Source organism: Chanodichthys erythropterus, chromosome 7 (genome assembly GCF_024489055.1).
Source record: "Chanodichthys erythropterus isolate Z2021 chromosome 7, ASM2448905v1, whole genome shotgun sequence".
In the NCBI taxonomy this organism is placed as follows: Eukaryota; Metazoa; Chordata; class Actinopteri; order Cypriniformes; family Xenocyprididae; genus Chanodichthys; species Chanodichthys erythropterus.
The window spans coordinates 33,353,347-33,370,633 of record NC_090227.1 but is presented as its reverse complement, the minus strand read 5'-3'; the positions used below and the strand labels follow the sequence as shown (position 1 = coordinate 33,370,633).

At 36.6% G+C, this 17,287-nt stretch overlaps 1 protein-coding gene across 3 annotated transcripts; it reads left to right on the top strand.

Annotated features, from left to right (window-relative positions):
• The first annotated feature begins 155 nt into the window (after nucleotides 1-155).
• psme3ip1 (proteasome activator subunit 3 interacting protein 1) lies at nucleotides 156-15,504 on the top strand. Of its 3 annotated transcripts, XM_067390289.1 has the most exons (9): nucleotides 157-238; nucleotides 1,083-1,152; nucleotides 1,232-1,354; nucleotides 1,474-1,572; nucleotides 2,913-3,035; nucleotides 9,816-9,951; nucleotides 13,177-13,250; nucleotides 14,649-14,801; nucleotides 15,126-15,504. In XM_067390289.1, exons 3-9 carry the CDS (start codon nucleotides 1,240-1,242, stop codon nucleotides 15,128-15,130), a joined length of 705 nt encoding a protein of 234 aa, XP_067246390.1. In that variant the 5' UTR covers nucleotides 157-238; nucleotides 1,083-1,152; nucleotides 1,232-1,239; the 3' UTR covers nucleotides 15,131-15,504. The 3 variants fall into 3 exon arrangements, with proteins under 3 accessions (XP_067246388.1, XP_067246390.1, XP_067246389.1); XM_067390287.1 differs by lacking the exon at nucleotides 15,126-15,504 and having other exon boundaries at nucleotides 156-238; nucleotides 14,649-15,117; XM_067390288.1 differs by lacking the exons at nucleotides 157-238; nucleotides 15,126-15,504 and adding an exon at nucleotides 271-399 and having other exon boundaries at nucleotides 14,649-15,117.
• Nucleotides 15,505-17,287: the final 1,783 nt, after the last annotated feature.

The window sequence follows — 17,287 nt, the reverse complement described above, 5'->3', positions numbered from 1 at the left end:
AAAAGTGTACAAGTAAAGAAATAAATTGTAATTTCTTTTTTCTTCTTTTTTTTAAATCTATTAAAAATTGTATACACTCAAATAGTAATAATAAAAAATAACAAATGATTCTGGAAAGCAAAACTTTCCCATAAAAACTACATTTCCCATGAGCCAATGTTGTTCGTGCGTAGGAACTACGTGTCCTAAGCAGCTGTTGCTGGGGGGATGCTTTTACCAGGACACAAAACCGGACTAGGTAAATATCTGATACCATTTCCTTCTTTAAAAAATTATTTATTCCTCGTCTCTTCTTTAACTTCGGTCATTATTTGTCTGTCGTTTAACACAGCCCGACTTTAGGGTTATATAATGTGTGTTAAACGAATCGCTGTGTAAATGTCACTGCTTTCTAATCCAGTGAGTGCGATCAAAGCCTTGCACGCTCGCTCGATTTCAGATCAATATCAATCAGGCCCTGAAGCTGCGGTGCTGTCTCATGAAAATACTTTTGCACAGTATTATTGCAGTGTTCCTTATATATATTGAAAATAAAGTAACCATACGGAGTCACTGATCCTTCTCAGCCATATTGCGTCGTTCTTATGTCTTACTTTGTTTTAATATTTATCACAATACTACTTGATATGATGGGTATTTTTATCATGCACATTACACGCTGACAGTGGATGTGTTGATAAACTACGGTTTGAGTTAGATTGATTTTTTTTATTAATATATTTTGTTCTCTCAGTGTGTTTCTAGCACCATTTATATGGTGTGTAGATGCATAATACAGGCGAAACCCTTTAAAGTAGTTTTAATAACAGTAAATGAAAGAAATAGGTCAGTCTATCTCTTGAGTTTATTACTTTCACTGTTCAAATCCAGCACTAGGGGGCAGTATTTACCTTTCCTTGCATAATCTGTCATTATTACTCAGGCAAAAATCCCCTAAATAGACCTGGAGCATAAATTATATTATGCTTCACATTTAAAATGAATTGTTAGATGCATTAGTTCGGCATAAATTTATGATGGGTGCAATGTTTTTTTTTTTTAACTATCACACATTTTTATTTTTTCTCTAAATCTCTGAACAGAATCTCCTGCAGATGACTTCATGAACAGCCTACAGTGTTTATCCTGATTAATAAAATCATAGCATTCTAGGTGAGTTTTGATGGATAAAATATATTGATAAATGTGGTGATCAACATAAATAACACAAAAGTCTGCATGTGTTGTGTAGGTTCTGCCATGGCAGATGGTGTGGACCTCAGCCGAAAGTTTGTGTCAGAGTCTGAACTAGACGAGAAAAGGAAAAAAAGGCAGGAAGAATGGGAGAAGGTCCGCAAGCCAGATGACCCGGAGGGTGAGACGTTCACTTTGTCAGCACCAATCAGACAAATTATCAAGAGGCTTAAGGATACGCATTAATTCTCCCCAGATGCGTTTGCCAAATTTTGACTGTTCATTCTTCCTGCACCACAGAGGCGCCTGAGGAGGAGTACGACCCTCGATCTCTGTTTGAAAGGCTACAAGAGCAGAAAGACAAGAAACAGGAAGAATATGAGGAGCAATTCAAATTCAGTAAGTGCTCATGCTCTCATTCCTCCCTTTATTTTTTATCAAAAACAGATCTTTCAGATGACATACTTCGCACGGTCTCAGGGGGCTTGCCTCTCCCATCTATATTTGACCTCATTTTGGAGTTTATCTGTCACTTTTTGTGCAAAAACATGCGTGTGCTTGCATACACATGCGCTGGTGTGTGTTTGAGCATGTCGGTGGGTGTCTATGAGTGTGAACAGATGGGAGTGATGGAGATCAAGAGCAGGTCTGTTCTTGCGGGTGCTGATGGGAGACTGGCATGATCTTAGCATCTCCGTATCCCTGGTGACAAACCCACTCTCGGTCTCCCTAGCGACCATTGCTGCTCCTATTGCCGTTGATTCCAAGGGCCACATTTCTTAAAGGATTAGTTCACTCCAGAATTAAAATTTCCTAATAACTTACTCACCCCTATGTCATCCAAGATGTTCATCTTTCTTTAAGTCGAAAAAAAATTAAGGTTTTTAAAGGGAAAACATTCTAGGATTTTTCTCCATATAGTGGACTTCACTAGTTACCAATGGTCCAAATTGCAGTTTAAATGCAGCTTCAAAGACCTCTACACGATCCCAGCCGAGGAATAAGGGTCTTGTCTAGTGAAACAATTGTTCATTTTCTAAAAAAAAATACAAATTTATATACTTTTTAACCACAAATGCTCATCTTGCACTGCTCTGCGATGCGCATTACGTAATCACGTTGGAAAGGTCACGTAGGCAAAAGTACCGTGGCAGGGCGAAAAACTCCACCTCATTTTCTCCTCCAACTTCAAAATCATCCGACATCATTGTTTTACCTTTTTTGTAAAGGGCATTTGATTTAGTCTTTGCACATTCGCTTTGTAAACACTGGGTGCTTCCGCCTTTCCAATGCGATTACATAATGCGTGGCGCATCGCAGAGCAGTGGAAGATGAGCATTTGTGGTTAAAAAGTATTTTGCCAAATAAGACCCTTATTCCTCAGCAGTAGAGCACTTTGAAGCTGCATTGAAACTGCAGTTTGGACCTTCAACCTGTTGGTAACTGTTGAAGTCCACTATATGGAGAAAAATCCTGGAATGTTTTCCTCAAAAACCTTAATTTCTTATCGACTGAAGAAAGAAAGACATGAACATCTTGGATGACATGGGGGTGCGTAAATTATCAGGAAATTTTAATTCTGAGTAGCATGAACTAAGTAGCATGGTCGTCATATTCACAGACAATAGAACTGTTTATGATTGAGAAAAAATATAATTTTCATGACATTCGGTTTTGTTAACGGTTCCTCAAAAAGAACCATTTAAGGAGTCTTTTTCTGTTGTTGTGTTTCTCCACAGAGAATATGGTTAAAGGCCTGGATGAAGACGAGACCAGCTTTCTCGACGAAGTCTCTCGGAAGCAGTCTCTAATAGAGAAACACAGACGGGACGAGGAAGCTAAGGAGATAAAAGAATACAGGATATCCTTTTGCACCTTAAAGCATGTACAATATTACTGTCAAGCGCTCTTGAAAAAAAATGACAGGGAATTTTGCTTTCTGCCTGAATCTGTCTCTACGTCCACCTTCGTTAAGCTGGTGGTAGAAGCTTCAGCTGTCAAGCGCAATGATGGCAGGTGAAAAGTAAAGTAGAGTTCTTGTACCTTGTTAGTGTACATGTTCTCAACAAGACAGCCCAAGAGGAACCTGACGCACTGACAGAAATTCATGCAGGCTTGGCAAATGGCTTGAAGGTTTGGAAAACAGACTCTGTGTTCATTTTCAAGCAGTTCACTTTGTTTTACAGCTGGACGTTTTTGGACTCTGATACCTTGTCTTGCAAAACCTTTCATATAAAGAAGTTTTACTTGATAAAGCAATAGAAGTACTTTTCAAAAATAATACGGAATGTATTTATAATTTCAAGAAGCGGTTTGAAAAGGCGTTTTAAAAACAAGGCGCTCGTGCAAGAGAGGCTGAAAAAGTAGCGAAATGCACCATAAACAGGTGTAATTTGCGGGTGGGATGGGTGGAACATGTCCCCACCACTTTTTGAAACATCTCGCCGCACGGATGTACCTAATACAAAAGAAACATCTCCAGTTGATTATCAGTTCGTTCGTTTGTGTTAAATTAGAGGCGATGGCGCTGGAATGTGTTGTTTTTGAAATCATGCTGAGTGTTTGTTGCCGCGGTTATGATCAGTGGCGGAAGGAAACAGTGTTCTCTTGTCGCTCTTGTGCAGTCTTCACACAGTTGAGCATTTAAATCTATCGCTTTAGTCGCTTAAAAACCCAGAACCTCTGGCACGCTAAACAAAAATGCTACCAACAGTCCATTCAGACACAAATGTTTAATGTGGATCTACGTATTATTCACTAATGTAAATACTCTTGAGACTAGCAATGTCAAGTCAAGTCAAGTCAAATTTATTTATATAGCGCTTTTACAATTGGTAATTGTTTCAAAGCAGCTTTACATATTAGAAGCACAGAAAAAAAGGGAAGTGGTTAAAACTGTACAAACAAGCGTGGTAATATGTAACATATACAAGATGGTGCTACATTAAGCCAATGTCGGCTGACTCCCAGGGGTGGAAAAAACCCCCTAGGAGAAAAACCCAGCGTGCTAGCACTGGGAAAAAAGTCCTAGGAGGGAAAAAACCCCTTGGAAGATATATATATGTAAATGTATATGGAGATCAAAATCTGAATTGTACATTTTTATTATAGAGATTAAAAATCGATTATATATAAATATATGTAAGCGGATACGGGGATCCTGGGCTACGTTGTAGTCAGGTCCAGACGCAGGTTCTCCATCTGACCTGGATACGGCCTGGATCCAGCACCTGGCAAACCTCAGGATAAGCAGAGAGACAGATATTAGCGTAGATGCCATTCTTGTTCTGATGTACAGGTATATCTAGTGTTATAGGAAATGTTCTCGGTTCCGGCCGACCTAATTATTGCAGCGTAACAATCCTTTAACGGATTTGAAAAATGTTAATGTATTGATAATGTGTTATGTGTATGCAAGAGCAAAGAGATGTGTTTTTAGTCTAGATTTAAACTGACAGAGTGTGTCTGCTTCCCGAACAATGCTAGGAAGATTGTTCCAGAGTTTAGGTGCTAAATAGGAAAATGATCTGCCGCCTTCAGTTGATTTTGATATTCTGGGTATTATCAACTGGCCTAAATTCTGAGATCGCAATAAACGTGAAGGACTATAATGCATTAAGAGCTCACTTAGGTACTGGGGAGCTAAACCATTTAGAGCTTTATAAGTAAGTAGCAAGATTTTAAAATCTATACGATGTTTAATAGGGAGCCAATGTAATGTTGACAGAACTGGGCTAATATGGTCATACTTTCTGGTTCTAGTAAGAACTCTAGCTGCCGCATTTTGAACCAACTGTAGTTTGTTTAAAAGCCGAGCAGAACAACCACCCAGTAGAGCGTTACAATAATCTAGTCTTGAGGTCATGAATGCATGAACCAACTGTTCCGCATTTGTCATTGAGAGCATATGTCGTAATTTAGATATATTTTTTAGATGGAAGAAGGCGGTTTTACAGATACTAGAAACATGACTTTCAAATGAAAGATTGGTATCAAAGAGCACACCCAGGTTCCTAACTGAGGACGAAGATTTAATGGAGCACCCGTCAAGTGTTAGAGTATTCAAGGTTTTTTCGTGAGGAAGTTTTTGGTCCAAAGATTAGGAAATCAGTTTTTTCTGAATTTAATAATAAGAAATTTCTTGTCATCCAGTTTTTAATGTCAGCTATGCATTCTGTTAGTTTTGTGAATTTGTAGGTTTCGTCAGGGCGCGAGGAAATATAGAGCTGAGTATCGTCAGCGTAGCAGTGAAAACTAACACCATGCTTCCTAATTATCTCTCCTAAGGGCAGCATGTACAGAGTGAAAAGCAACGGTCCTAATACTGAGCCTTGTGGTACCCCATATTTAACCTGTGATCGATACGACATCTCTTCATTAACTACCACAGACTGATAACGGTCAGATAAGTATGATTTGAACCATGCCAAAGCAATTCCACTAATGCCAATATAGTTTTCAAGTCTTTTTAAAAGAATGTTATGATCGATAGTGTCAAAAGCAGCACTGAGATCTAATAACACTAATAGAGAAATACAGCCACGATCGGATGATAGGAGTAGATCGTTTGTAACTCTAACGAGAGCAGTCTCAGTACTATGGTATGGTCTAAATCCTGACTGGAAATCCTCACAGATTCCATTTCTTTCTAAAAAGGAACACAGTTGTGTTGAAACTGCCTTTTCTAGTATCTTTGACAGAAAAGGTAGATTCGAGATTGGCCTGTAATTTACTAAATCTCTCGGATCTAGTTGAGGTTTTTTAATAAGAGGTTTGATAATAGCCTGCTTAAAGGTTTTTGGCACGTGTCCTAGTGTTAAAGATGAATTAATTATATCAAGAAGTGGACCTACGACCTCTGGAAGCATTTCTTTCAGTAGTTTAGTCGGCATTGGGTCTAACATACATGTCGTTGATTTTGATGATTTGATAAGTTTAGATAATTCTTCCTCTCCTATAGCGGCGAATGATTCTAGTTTTACCTCAGGGACACTACAGTGCACTGTCTGAAGAGAAACTGTAGACGGTTGCATGTTTATAATTTTCTCTCTAATATTATCAATCTTGCAAGTAAAGAAGTTCATAAAGTCATTACTGCTGTGCTCTATGGAAACGTCAGCAGTTGAATCTCTGTTTCTAGTTAATTTAGCCACTGTGTCAAATAAATACCTAGGATTATGTTTGTTTTCTATTAAGAGATTTGAAAAATAAGTAGATCTAGCATTTCTTATGGCTGTTCTGTACTCAATCATTTTTTCTTTCCACGAAAGGCGAAAAACTTCTAGTTTTGTTTTCTTCCAACTACGTTCAGCTTTTCTAACAGCTCGTTTTAGAGCCCGAGTGTGCTCATCATACCACGGCGTTGGATTAGTTTCCTTAATCTTCTTTAGACGTAAAGGAGCGACCGCATCTAATGTGCTGGAAAAGAGAGAGCCAATAGTTTCTGTTGCAGCATCGAGTTCTTCTAAGTTGTCAGGTATACTAAGGCGATGAAACTGCTCGGGGAGATTATTTATAAAGCAATCTTTAGTGGCAGACGTGATTGTTCTACAATATTTATGGCTGGGTGGTGGTTTTGTAGCCTTGGCTAATTGTATTATACACGAGACTAAATAATGATCTGATATATCATCGCTCTGCTGTAGAATTTCAACAGCATCAATATCTATTCCATGCGACAGTATTAGATCTAGGGTATGATTACGACAATGAGTGGGTCCTGACACGTGTTGTTTAACTCCAATAGAGTTTAAAATATCTGCAAATGCCAATCCAAATGCATCTTTATTATTATCTACATGGATATTAAAATCACCAACAACAAGGACTTTATCCGCAGCCAGTACTAACTCTGATAGAAACTCAGCAAATTCTTTGATAAAGTCAGTATGGTGCCCTGGTGGCCTGTATACAGTAGCCAGCACAAATGTCAACTTACATAATGTTACATAAAGCACCATCACTTCAAAGGAATTATATTTGAAATTCTTTTGAATGATTCTGAATATATTACTATAAATTACAGCAACACCTCCCCCTTTGCCTTTCTGTCGAGGATTGTGTCGATAATCATAACCTTGAGGACTAGATTCATTTAAAGTAATGTAATCGTCTGGTTTTAGCCAGGTTTCTGTCAAACACAGCAAGTCTAGTTTATTGTCTGTGATAATTTCATTTACAATAAGTGCTTTTGAAGAAATAGATCTAATATTCAGTAACCCAAGCTTTATCATTTGTTTATCTGATTTATCTGTGATTTTCATTTTTTGAACATCAATTAAATTTTTACCCTTAAAAGGTTTTGGAAGTTTTTTGTATTTACTAGTTCGAGGTACAGACACAGTCTCTATGTGATAATATCTAGGTGAAAGTGTTTCTATGTGCTGTGAATTATCTGAGTACTGTGACGTGAGGCGGCTAGCAGACGGTCGGTTTAGCCAGTTTGTCTGCGTCCTGATCTGGGCCCTGGTTTGTCATGTTTCAGCTCTAAGACTATTTGCCAAATTTCTAGAGAGAAGAGCAGCACCATCCCGGGAGGGATGAATACCATCTCTTTTCAACAGATCAGGTCTGCCCCAAAAGCTTTTCCAATTGTCTATGAAACCTATATTATTCTGCGCACACCACTTAGACAGCCAGCCATTGAGTGATGATAACCTGCTAACTATCTCATCACTCCGACGAACAGGAAGAGGGCCAGAACAAATTACTTTTGCTGTATTGTATTATAGAAGATGTAAGGATGAAACTATCTTATTAAAAATTAGTTCTATGTTAATAAATTAAACTCAATGTACAATTGAAATTGATATCTGGGCATCGTAATGTTATTTTTTGTGCATTTATTATTGTAGATTTCTGATATAACCAACCACCCCCCTGTCATGATTCGAGCATTTAGAAAATAAATTTATGAGCCGGTTGTTTTTAGATTTCATTGGTTATTTCAAATATGAAATTTAATCGTAAGGTTGGAGAAACGGTTTTGGAGAATTTGATGTTTCCCCATTCGAAGAGATTGCATGATGCCCAAGATGCCCAAGAGGCGTTTCAAAGATGGCCGCCGAGTGAAATGACTTGTCTAAAAGGGACTTTGTTAATGGTCAATGTTTTTAATAGTTCATCAGCTGAAAAAAAAGAATTAAAAATTCTAAATTGCCATTCACACAGGACGATAACTATGAAGTTTTAATAATTGTTTGTTTCTATGAGAATGGAATGGTGGAATGGCCCACACCACAACTATAATGTTAGAGGAACAATATCATTGGAACCGATTTCAGAACTATTTCAGAACTATTTTTACAGATGATGAACAGTAAAAACAATGGAATCCACCTGGTAGGGTGTTGGTTTGAGTTTCGAGTCTTGACATCTATCAGTGTTTCTCTGAAATTGCTTACCGCACCTTTAATAGTCATAGTCTTGGTTTGACGTTTGAACAGGTTTCAACAGTCAAAAAACGTCCATCCAGCGCATGTTTACCAGGAGGGTATTCGGTTGATTAACCCAAACCTAGAGGGTATTCGGTTGATTAACCCAAACCTTGCTTACACTAGGTACAGGTATACAGGTTCCAGACACGGAGTATTGGTGACCACAAAAACAACCGAGCCCCGAATCCGGGAGTCACCACGGATGCTAAAAAAATGCGCGCCATACTTTTTTTTTTTTTTTAATGGCGATTTACATTCTTAATAGATATCGTCGGCAGCTGTGCAATTATTAATCTTATCTTTTAATCTTTAATCAGTTTTTATTACTGTAAACAAGAACTACGTTATTTGTTTGAAAAACGTTGAATACCTCAGGGAAACTAACCCTAGATTCCCGAACAAACGACTCCTTTGAGTTGTTTCTTTTAATGAACAGTTTGAATCAGTTCTATGAATCCTACGCTGATTTGAACCATGTTTTGTGTCATTGTTGTGCGTGTTTAACAATGAATTATGAGTTACAGCAGATTGTTCCACATTAGCAGAATTTTGTTGCATTAAACGTAACTATCAAATTCAAAGGGCATGCTTTTATCCATATCACATATCATGTAATTGATTTTTCATCATGGAACATCTGACACTATCAGCAGTGGCCTTTCTCTTCTGCCAATCAGGTATATGCCTGTAGATAGAAGATTGGAGGATGCGTTGTCGTGGCAACTGAAACCTTTCTCAGGGCTTGATAACTGCATCTAAAAGCACTGCTGAGAACCATGATCTGTAGAATAATACAGTAATGTGCCCTAATTCAACCGAATTTGCCTCCCGTGGAGGCACCAAATTGTCTTACCTGTAAGTGTGTCACATTTTTAGGCCATGTGTATGCTCTAATCGAAAAAAGGAAGTAGGTTTGATTGCTGTGGTGACTTCTGTGGTGACTTTGACTTTTTTGAGCGGTTGCCCTCTTTATCATAGCTTCCTCATCTGTCTGTCAGTTTAGCTCTGTTTGTGTGCTACTAAAGTGGAGTTCTCCAAGTAGATCTTTGAGGTTTAGAGAGAAAGTTTCAGTATATAAGGAAAAGCTATTTGTCAAGTGGCTTATCACAACAGCAGGGTTGTAAAGCAGGTTGTCATATTGTTGTGAAGTTTTCTCACAGTTTAATTACATCAAAGTGTATTTGTCCTTAACTAGTGAACCTCACAGCGCTCTGCAGAAGCTGGCAGCCACCGAGAGTCAGAAGAAGGAGCCAGAGAAGAAGGCAGGAGCCAAACCCTCAGAGCACAGGACCAGTCACCTGTCTCAGGCCCACCTGCTGGCTGGAGCAGTGAAACGACGCAGGTACGGAAAGGAGGATCTCACCTCAACGTGTATTCAATTGTTAACTGAATTCAACTGGCACACCGGTGGGCCCACAGCCATTATATATTAAAACAGTAATATCCTATACTAAACCTAAACTAATCTTGACAAACTATATATCATTTGAAAGCTTACAGTCTATACTTGTCACATTTGCTTTTCAAAAGTAATTTATCAATTTGCAACAAGAATATTATCATACTCATGTTCAGACGTTTATTTTGGAACGGTGATGAACATGAAAAATCATGAAAGATTGGTTGAAACATGTTTGTTTTCATGCCAAGAGTTCAAAAGATAACATCCATTGAATTTTTTGAGAAAATAAGGTCTGAAAATGTTTTTAATAGAAAAAACAATACATTTATGATTGTGGCTGCGAGCTATAACCCATATACATGTTGTTTTTATGTTTATTAGAGGCTGAATTCATATCAAATTCTGCCAAACCTCCCAAACTACTTATATATAGGATGTCTACTCCATAAATTGTATGAAAATAGTGGAAATATATGGTTCAGGTCACTCAAACCATATATGGAAATGTAGGCACCATTATATGGTCAGTAATGGTGAAAAAGTTTGGTACTGCGCCTAAACAAAAATCTTACTGAAAGCTCATTTTTTCAGATATCAACCTAAAATTTGGAACACAACTTCATATTTTTGGCTTTGATTTTCTTGCAGTTTTAGAATAAAACTTATTGTTATTATTTGTTAATATATTTTTACATTTTACATTTTTAATAAACTTAAACTTATGTAACTTTTTTTTCTTTTTCACTTACATACTTTATTTCACTTCTACAATAATGTGCCAAATTTCATCTTTAAAACAAGACCAGTCTATATTCCAAAGTATTCTTAAAGGTGCCCTAGAATCAGAATTTGAATTTACCTCGGCATAGTTGAATAACAAGAGTTCAGTACATGGAAATGACATACAGTGAGTTTCAAACTCCATTGTTTCCTCCTTCTTATATAAATCTCATTTGTTTAAAAGACTTCCGGAAAACACTCGGATCTCAACATAACACCAACTGTTACGTAACAGTCGGGATCATTAATATGTATGACCCCAATATTTGCATAATGCCAGCCCATTCGACGCATTAGACAAGGAAAGGCAGTATTAACGGCTGGATCTGTGCACAGACAAGGTAAGCCAGCAAGAACAACAGCGAAAAATGGAAGATGGAGCAATAATAACTGACATGATCCATGATATCATGATATTTTTAGTGATATTTGTGAATTGTCTTTCTAAATGTTTCATTAGCATGTTGCTAATACTGTTAAATGTGGTTAAAGTTACCATCGTTTATTACTGTATTCACGGAGACGAGAGTCGTTGCTATTTTCATTTTTAAACATGTGCAGTCTGTATAATTCATAAACACAACTTCATTCTTTATAAATCTCTCCAACAGTGTAGAATTAGATATTAGCCACAGAGCACAGCCTCAAACTCACACAGAATGAAACCTAACCATCTAAATAAATTCTTTACTCACATAATTCGAAGCATGCATACAGCATGCATGACGAACATCTTGTAAAGATCCATTTGAGGGTTATACTAGCTGTGTGAACTTTGTTTATGCAATGTATAGTTGAGAGCTTGTGGGGCAGAGGGAGCGCATCTCTTAAAGGGGCCGTGCTGAAAAAATCAGTGCATAGTTAATGATGCCCCAAAATAGGCAGTTAAAAAAATTAATTAAAAAAAATCTATGGGGTATTATGAGATGAAACTTCACAGACACATTCAGGGGACACCTAGGACTTATATTACATCTTGTAAAAAAACAATCTAGGGCACCTTTAATTACAGCCATTTAAGTTTGGATATTGTATTTTTATGTCTATATAAAAAAAGTGTTAAGGCCTGTTCACACCAAGGATGATAACAATAAAGATATAGTTCTAAAAATCGTTCTCAATATTAAAGAATAGCAGAGTCCACACCACAGCTATAATGATAATGGCACAGAGAAGGGATATATTTGGAATCACATTCAGAATGATTTTATCCAGCTGATACGACGATAAAAACACTGACAGTAAGGGTGTGACGAGACAGTTAGCTCATGAGAACGAGACACAATTTTGACACAGTATTTTAAAGAAATCCTAAATGATCAAATACATGACTAGAAATATAGTCTGCTGGTGCATTTGAAATGTTTTAACTAATCATCTTGTAATGAATGTCATTTCACTTCTACTTTCTGAGTATGAATTATCATATGCGGTAAAAGACAACAGTATTCAAGCACTGTAAAAGGTTTTACCACTAACTCAACTGACTGGCTGTATGATTTCCTGTATGATTTCATACATATAATTGTACATGATTTATGAACTTATACAACTTTTGACCTCCTGACTGAACTCCTTTCCACAAATTGATCATAGAAATAAAAACACATAACATAAAATAAAAATGAATAACATAGTTTTCTCTGAGTCTTAAGTGCAAACAATACTGTTAAGTGCAACCATAATCAAAGTAGGCTACTCTGTTCAAAGTGCAAAAAGAGACCAACTTTTTCTTCAAGCATGATATAGAGCTAAAAGATGGTTACAACTACACAAACTAAGATAGCTTTCATATTCCAACTGAATTATATGGGTTTTATTTCTATAAAAAGCAAAACGACAGTGAAGACGTAATGTAAATGTAGCAGTGGCATATTCTATCCTAATTTCACCCTCACACTCCGTCATGGCAATATCGTGAGACAGCTTTTCACCTCAACGAGAAATCTAGTAACATTTTAATCTTGCGAGTGGCACGATCTTGAGACACCCCTAACTGACAGCCAATCAGAATCTATCCTGCTAAACAGAATGATATCGTCTGCTGGTGTGGATGCTAATACATTTATCGTTGGTGAGAACTGGCCTTTAGACTAAGCCAGGAGGATTAGGCCTTAGTTCAATTATGACATTCAAGTAAATTTTATAAACATGCCCTAGAAAAAACATTACTGGTATGCATCCTGAGACAAAACAATGGTATTGATATATTTTATGATATGTCAGTAAAAGTTGCTATCAGTTAAAACAGCTCAAGCATGCACTGGGACTAGGCTGAAGCCTCGTCTGTGAAACCGGGCATTAATGTATTTTAAACCTGTAGAAATCTGAGATAGCATAATCTTTATGTATAATTATTTGTGATTCGTTTTTGTCTTTCTACAGCTCATCTCAGTCCTCAGAAGGGAGTAAAAAGCAGAAAGCAGAAGAGACAGTAGCCGGCAATGGCAGTCAGACAGGTGAGCAATGTAGTGTAATCCTGCCTTTACATAATATAATTATGTAAAGTGACTTTTTCAGATCATTATTGGATCTGTAATTATGTGGCATACTGTTTTAATTGGTTTTTTAAAAAATAAATGAACCAGAACATTATAGTTAAAAAATGGTAGGAAAGTGTTCATAAAAATTCCAGTGTTTTTAAAAATGTTTTTAGAAGTTTAATAACTTAAACTTAAAAAGACAGTGCTGTATTTTATGGCAGAAAATAATTCTGATTTGACTCATTTTGTTAAAAAAAAAAAAAAAAAAAAAAAATTGCATGTACAGTACTGAAGACTACGGAAGAGGATTAGGGCCAAGCAATAATAATAAAAATAAAACCATCTTGAGATTAAAGTTGTTAAATTTCAAGAAAAAACTCGTTAAATTTCAAGAAAAAAGTCGAGATAAAATGTTGAGAATAAAGTCATTAAATTACAAGAAAAAACTCATTAAATTATGACTTTATTTTCAACATTTTATCTCGACTTTTTTCTTGAAATTTTAGTTTTTTCTCATAATTTAACGAATTTGTTCTCGTAATTTAACGACTTTTTTCTCGTAATTTAACAAGTTTTTTATGCACAACATTTTGTCTAATTTAAAGACATTTTTCTCGTAATTTAATGAGTTTATTCTCAACATTTTATTTAGACTTTTTTCTCGAAATTTAACGAGTTTTTTCTCGAAATGTAACAACTTTAATCTCGAGATGGTTTTAATTTTTTATTATTGCTTGGCCCTAATCCTCTTCCGTAGAAGACTAGTTTAGGATCAGTTTTAAGAAATTAAACTTTTATTCAGTAAGGATGCATTAAATTGATCAAAAGCAACAGTAAAGGCATTTACATTGTTACAAAAAAAAATTATATTAATATATTATTCTATTTTTTGTTTAATTAAAGAATCCTGGAGAAAAAAATGTCATGGTTTCAACAAAAATATTAAGCAGTAAAACTTTTTACAACATTAATGAAAAGAAATGTTTCTTGAACAGCAAATCAGCATATTGGAATGATTTCTGAAGGATCATGTGACACTGAAGACTGCAGTAATGATGCTGAAAAAGTATTAAAATAGAGAAATTTAAATTGCAATAATATTTCACAATAGATATACGTGCATAAGTGCATTTGTCAACACTTTTGCAGGATTTGTTTTATTATTATATTTTTTTTTACAACCTACAAAAATTCTGTGGTATTCAGTAACGCTTGTATTTTACCTGAAATATTTATTTAAACAAGACAAAATTAACAAACGTTTTGTAATATTTACTGCGAGAAATCACCTTCCCATATTAACCTGCCACATTAGATGTCAATGCATCAGAGACTGCGTGCGCTCTATGTGCATGTGTCGTTTTGTGTTCTCAGAGCAGGAGGCGGTCGAGCCCAAATCCCCCGGCACAGGCGTGACCCGCTCTGGCGTTCTCCACCTGCCCTCCGCCGCCGTATGCGTGGGCATCCTGCCAGGGCTCGGCGCTTACTCGGGCAGCAGTGACTCTGAATCCAGCAGCGACAGCGAAGGTAGCGTGGACGAGATTGGCTCTCCCATAAAGCGCCACAGGCTCTTCAGATAAACACACTAACAGATCACACTCACTCACTATCACTTTTTCCCTCACCTGTGCTGCCCAAGGCTTGGGTGCCTTTTCAGCGGCGCGGAGCACAGATCATTACCTAAAATGATTTAGCTCTAGGTATCCGTTATTTCAGTGATTCAGTTTTGGATTGGTTACTTGCTTGGTGTTTATTAAAGGCTGTAATGTTAACTTCTATTGTGGTTTTTGATGTCTTGTGCTTTCAAAACATGACACTTCCCCCATCCTCCTCATATTACGTTCCATACAGTTTAAACCCCTGGCAGCTTAACCTGGTGACGCACCTTCCCATCTACCCACCCTTGCGGTTTCTGCAGAGCTCTAGTGGCCAAGGGGACACTGACTGACTGACTGACAGCTGTGGATCAAGAAGACATGAAATATTTAGTCCAAATCTCTGACCATCACAGGACAAAGCAGACATATTATGGGCTTGTTTGAAGATGTTTAAAAGTCTTGGTTGAGTTTTACATTTGTTTGATGTTTCTTTTTTAAGACAAAATGCTGCAATGTTAAGAATGCTGGAATTTTCTTGAACTGTGCCCTATAAGGACATGAAACTGTGTGTGACTGTTCACTGGAAAATAACCAGTGATGACAGAATGGAAAATAAAGGTGTTTCTCACGTTTTTTTTGGCTTTTTTCTTTCTTTTTTTTCTTTCTTATTAATGTGAAACGGCATTCTCAACCTCTTTTAGTTTTGTAATGCGAGTTTCTGAGTGAAACTGAATATTCAGCGAGGACAAATGAATGCATTGTGAAAAATTTCCATATGATAATGGAGCCAGACTTGAATGAATTTGGAGTTAATTGTGAGAATTACTCCCCTCTTGAAATGCTGTGAGCAACATTTGTGGAGGCTTTTTGAGGGTGAAGGTTAATTGTGCCCCTGAAAGCATTTCAGTGTTTCGACTATTTACGTAAAAGTAACCTTTTTTTAATATTAATCTGCATTAATAGAGTTAACTAAGATTTTAAAGGCTGCAGAAATCTAAAACAATGCATAAATAGCTACAGTATTTGGCTACTGTTCAAAGGGATAGTTCACCCAAAAATGAAAACACCAATTTCAAGACTTTCGTTCATCTTCGGAACACTAATGAAGAAATTTTTAATATTCTCTCATGCAACCAAAATGTTCTTGCTTCAAAAAGTTCATAAAGACGTAAAACTCTTCAATGTGAATCAATCCAAGTCTTCTGAAGAGACATGATTGCTTTATATAATGAACAGATTTAATTTATACTTTCATAGATAAACATTGATCAATACACATACATAGAATTGATCAAATATGGTAAACACGGATGCTTAACTGTGCTTGCTTGATGTGTGAGAACTAACCACATTGGTTTTAAATGACATTGGTAATGTTGTAAATGATGAACTATCTATAATTTTATTTTCCTGCACAGGCGGCCTTGACAGCAGGTAAAAATTAGCTGTTTTAGTTAATGAAAGATTATAAAGGCATACATTTTTCATCCTTGAAATGTGTGCAATAAGACCAGAAAAATTTGAAAGGGTTAGTTCACCCAAAAATAAAAATCCTGTCAACATTTGCTCACCCTCATGCCTTTTCAAACCTGTAAGACATTCGTTCATCTTCAGAACACAAATTAAGATATTTTTAATGAAATATGAGAGCTTTCTGCCTATGCAACTACCACTTTCAAGCCCCAGAAAGGTAGTCAAGACATCATTAAAATAATCCATGTGACTGCAGTGGTTTAACCTCTAATTTTATGAAGTGACACGAGTGCTTTGTATGGAAGAAGATTAGGGCCAAGCAATAATAAAAAAATAAAAACATCTCGAGATTAAAGTTGTTAAATTTCGAGAAAAAAAACTAGTTAAATTTCGAGAAAAAAGTCGAAATAAAATGTTGAGAAAAAAACTCGTTAAATTACGAGAAAAAAAAGTCGTTAAATTTCGGGAAACATGTTGAGATAAAATGTTGAGAATAAACGTGTTAAATTACGAGAACAAATTCGTTAGATTCGAATTTTTTGGCTAATTTTTTTTGTTTTTGTTTTTTTCTCGGGGATGGGGGGTGTCAGGGTGAGTTTGCAGGCACAATAAATCGAAAATGGGCAACTTTCCCACAGACTGGAGTGAGACCATAAACGTCTCTCGAGCTGTCTGATCTTTTTTGTCGCTCTGTGGCGTGCCTGACGCATCGCTGTAACGCTTCAGTCAGGCAGAGCGCACGTGAACCGATCATCTCTTCCGCTTTACAACACGAAATAAACATGAATGGATGTAGGATGAATGAATACCGAAGGTATGTTGAAAGATACAGTACAACTTACTGAAATCCGTATCATGTCCTATGTAACGTTTATCGATCAATGTTTCAACTGCGGAAAAGCGTCAATAAAATATAGCTTGTAAAAATGTCACATTTACCTC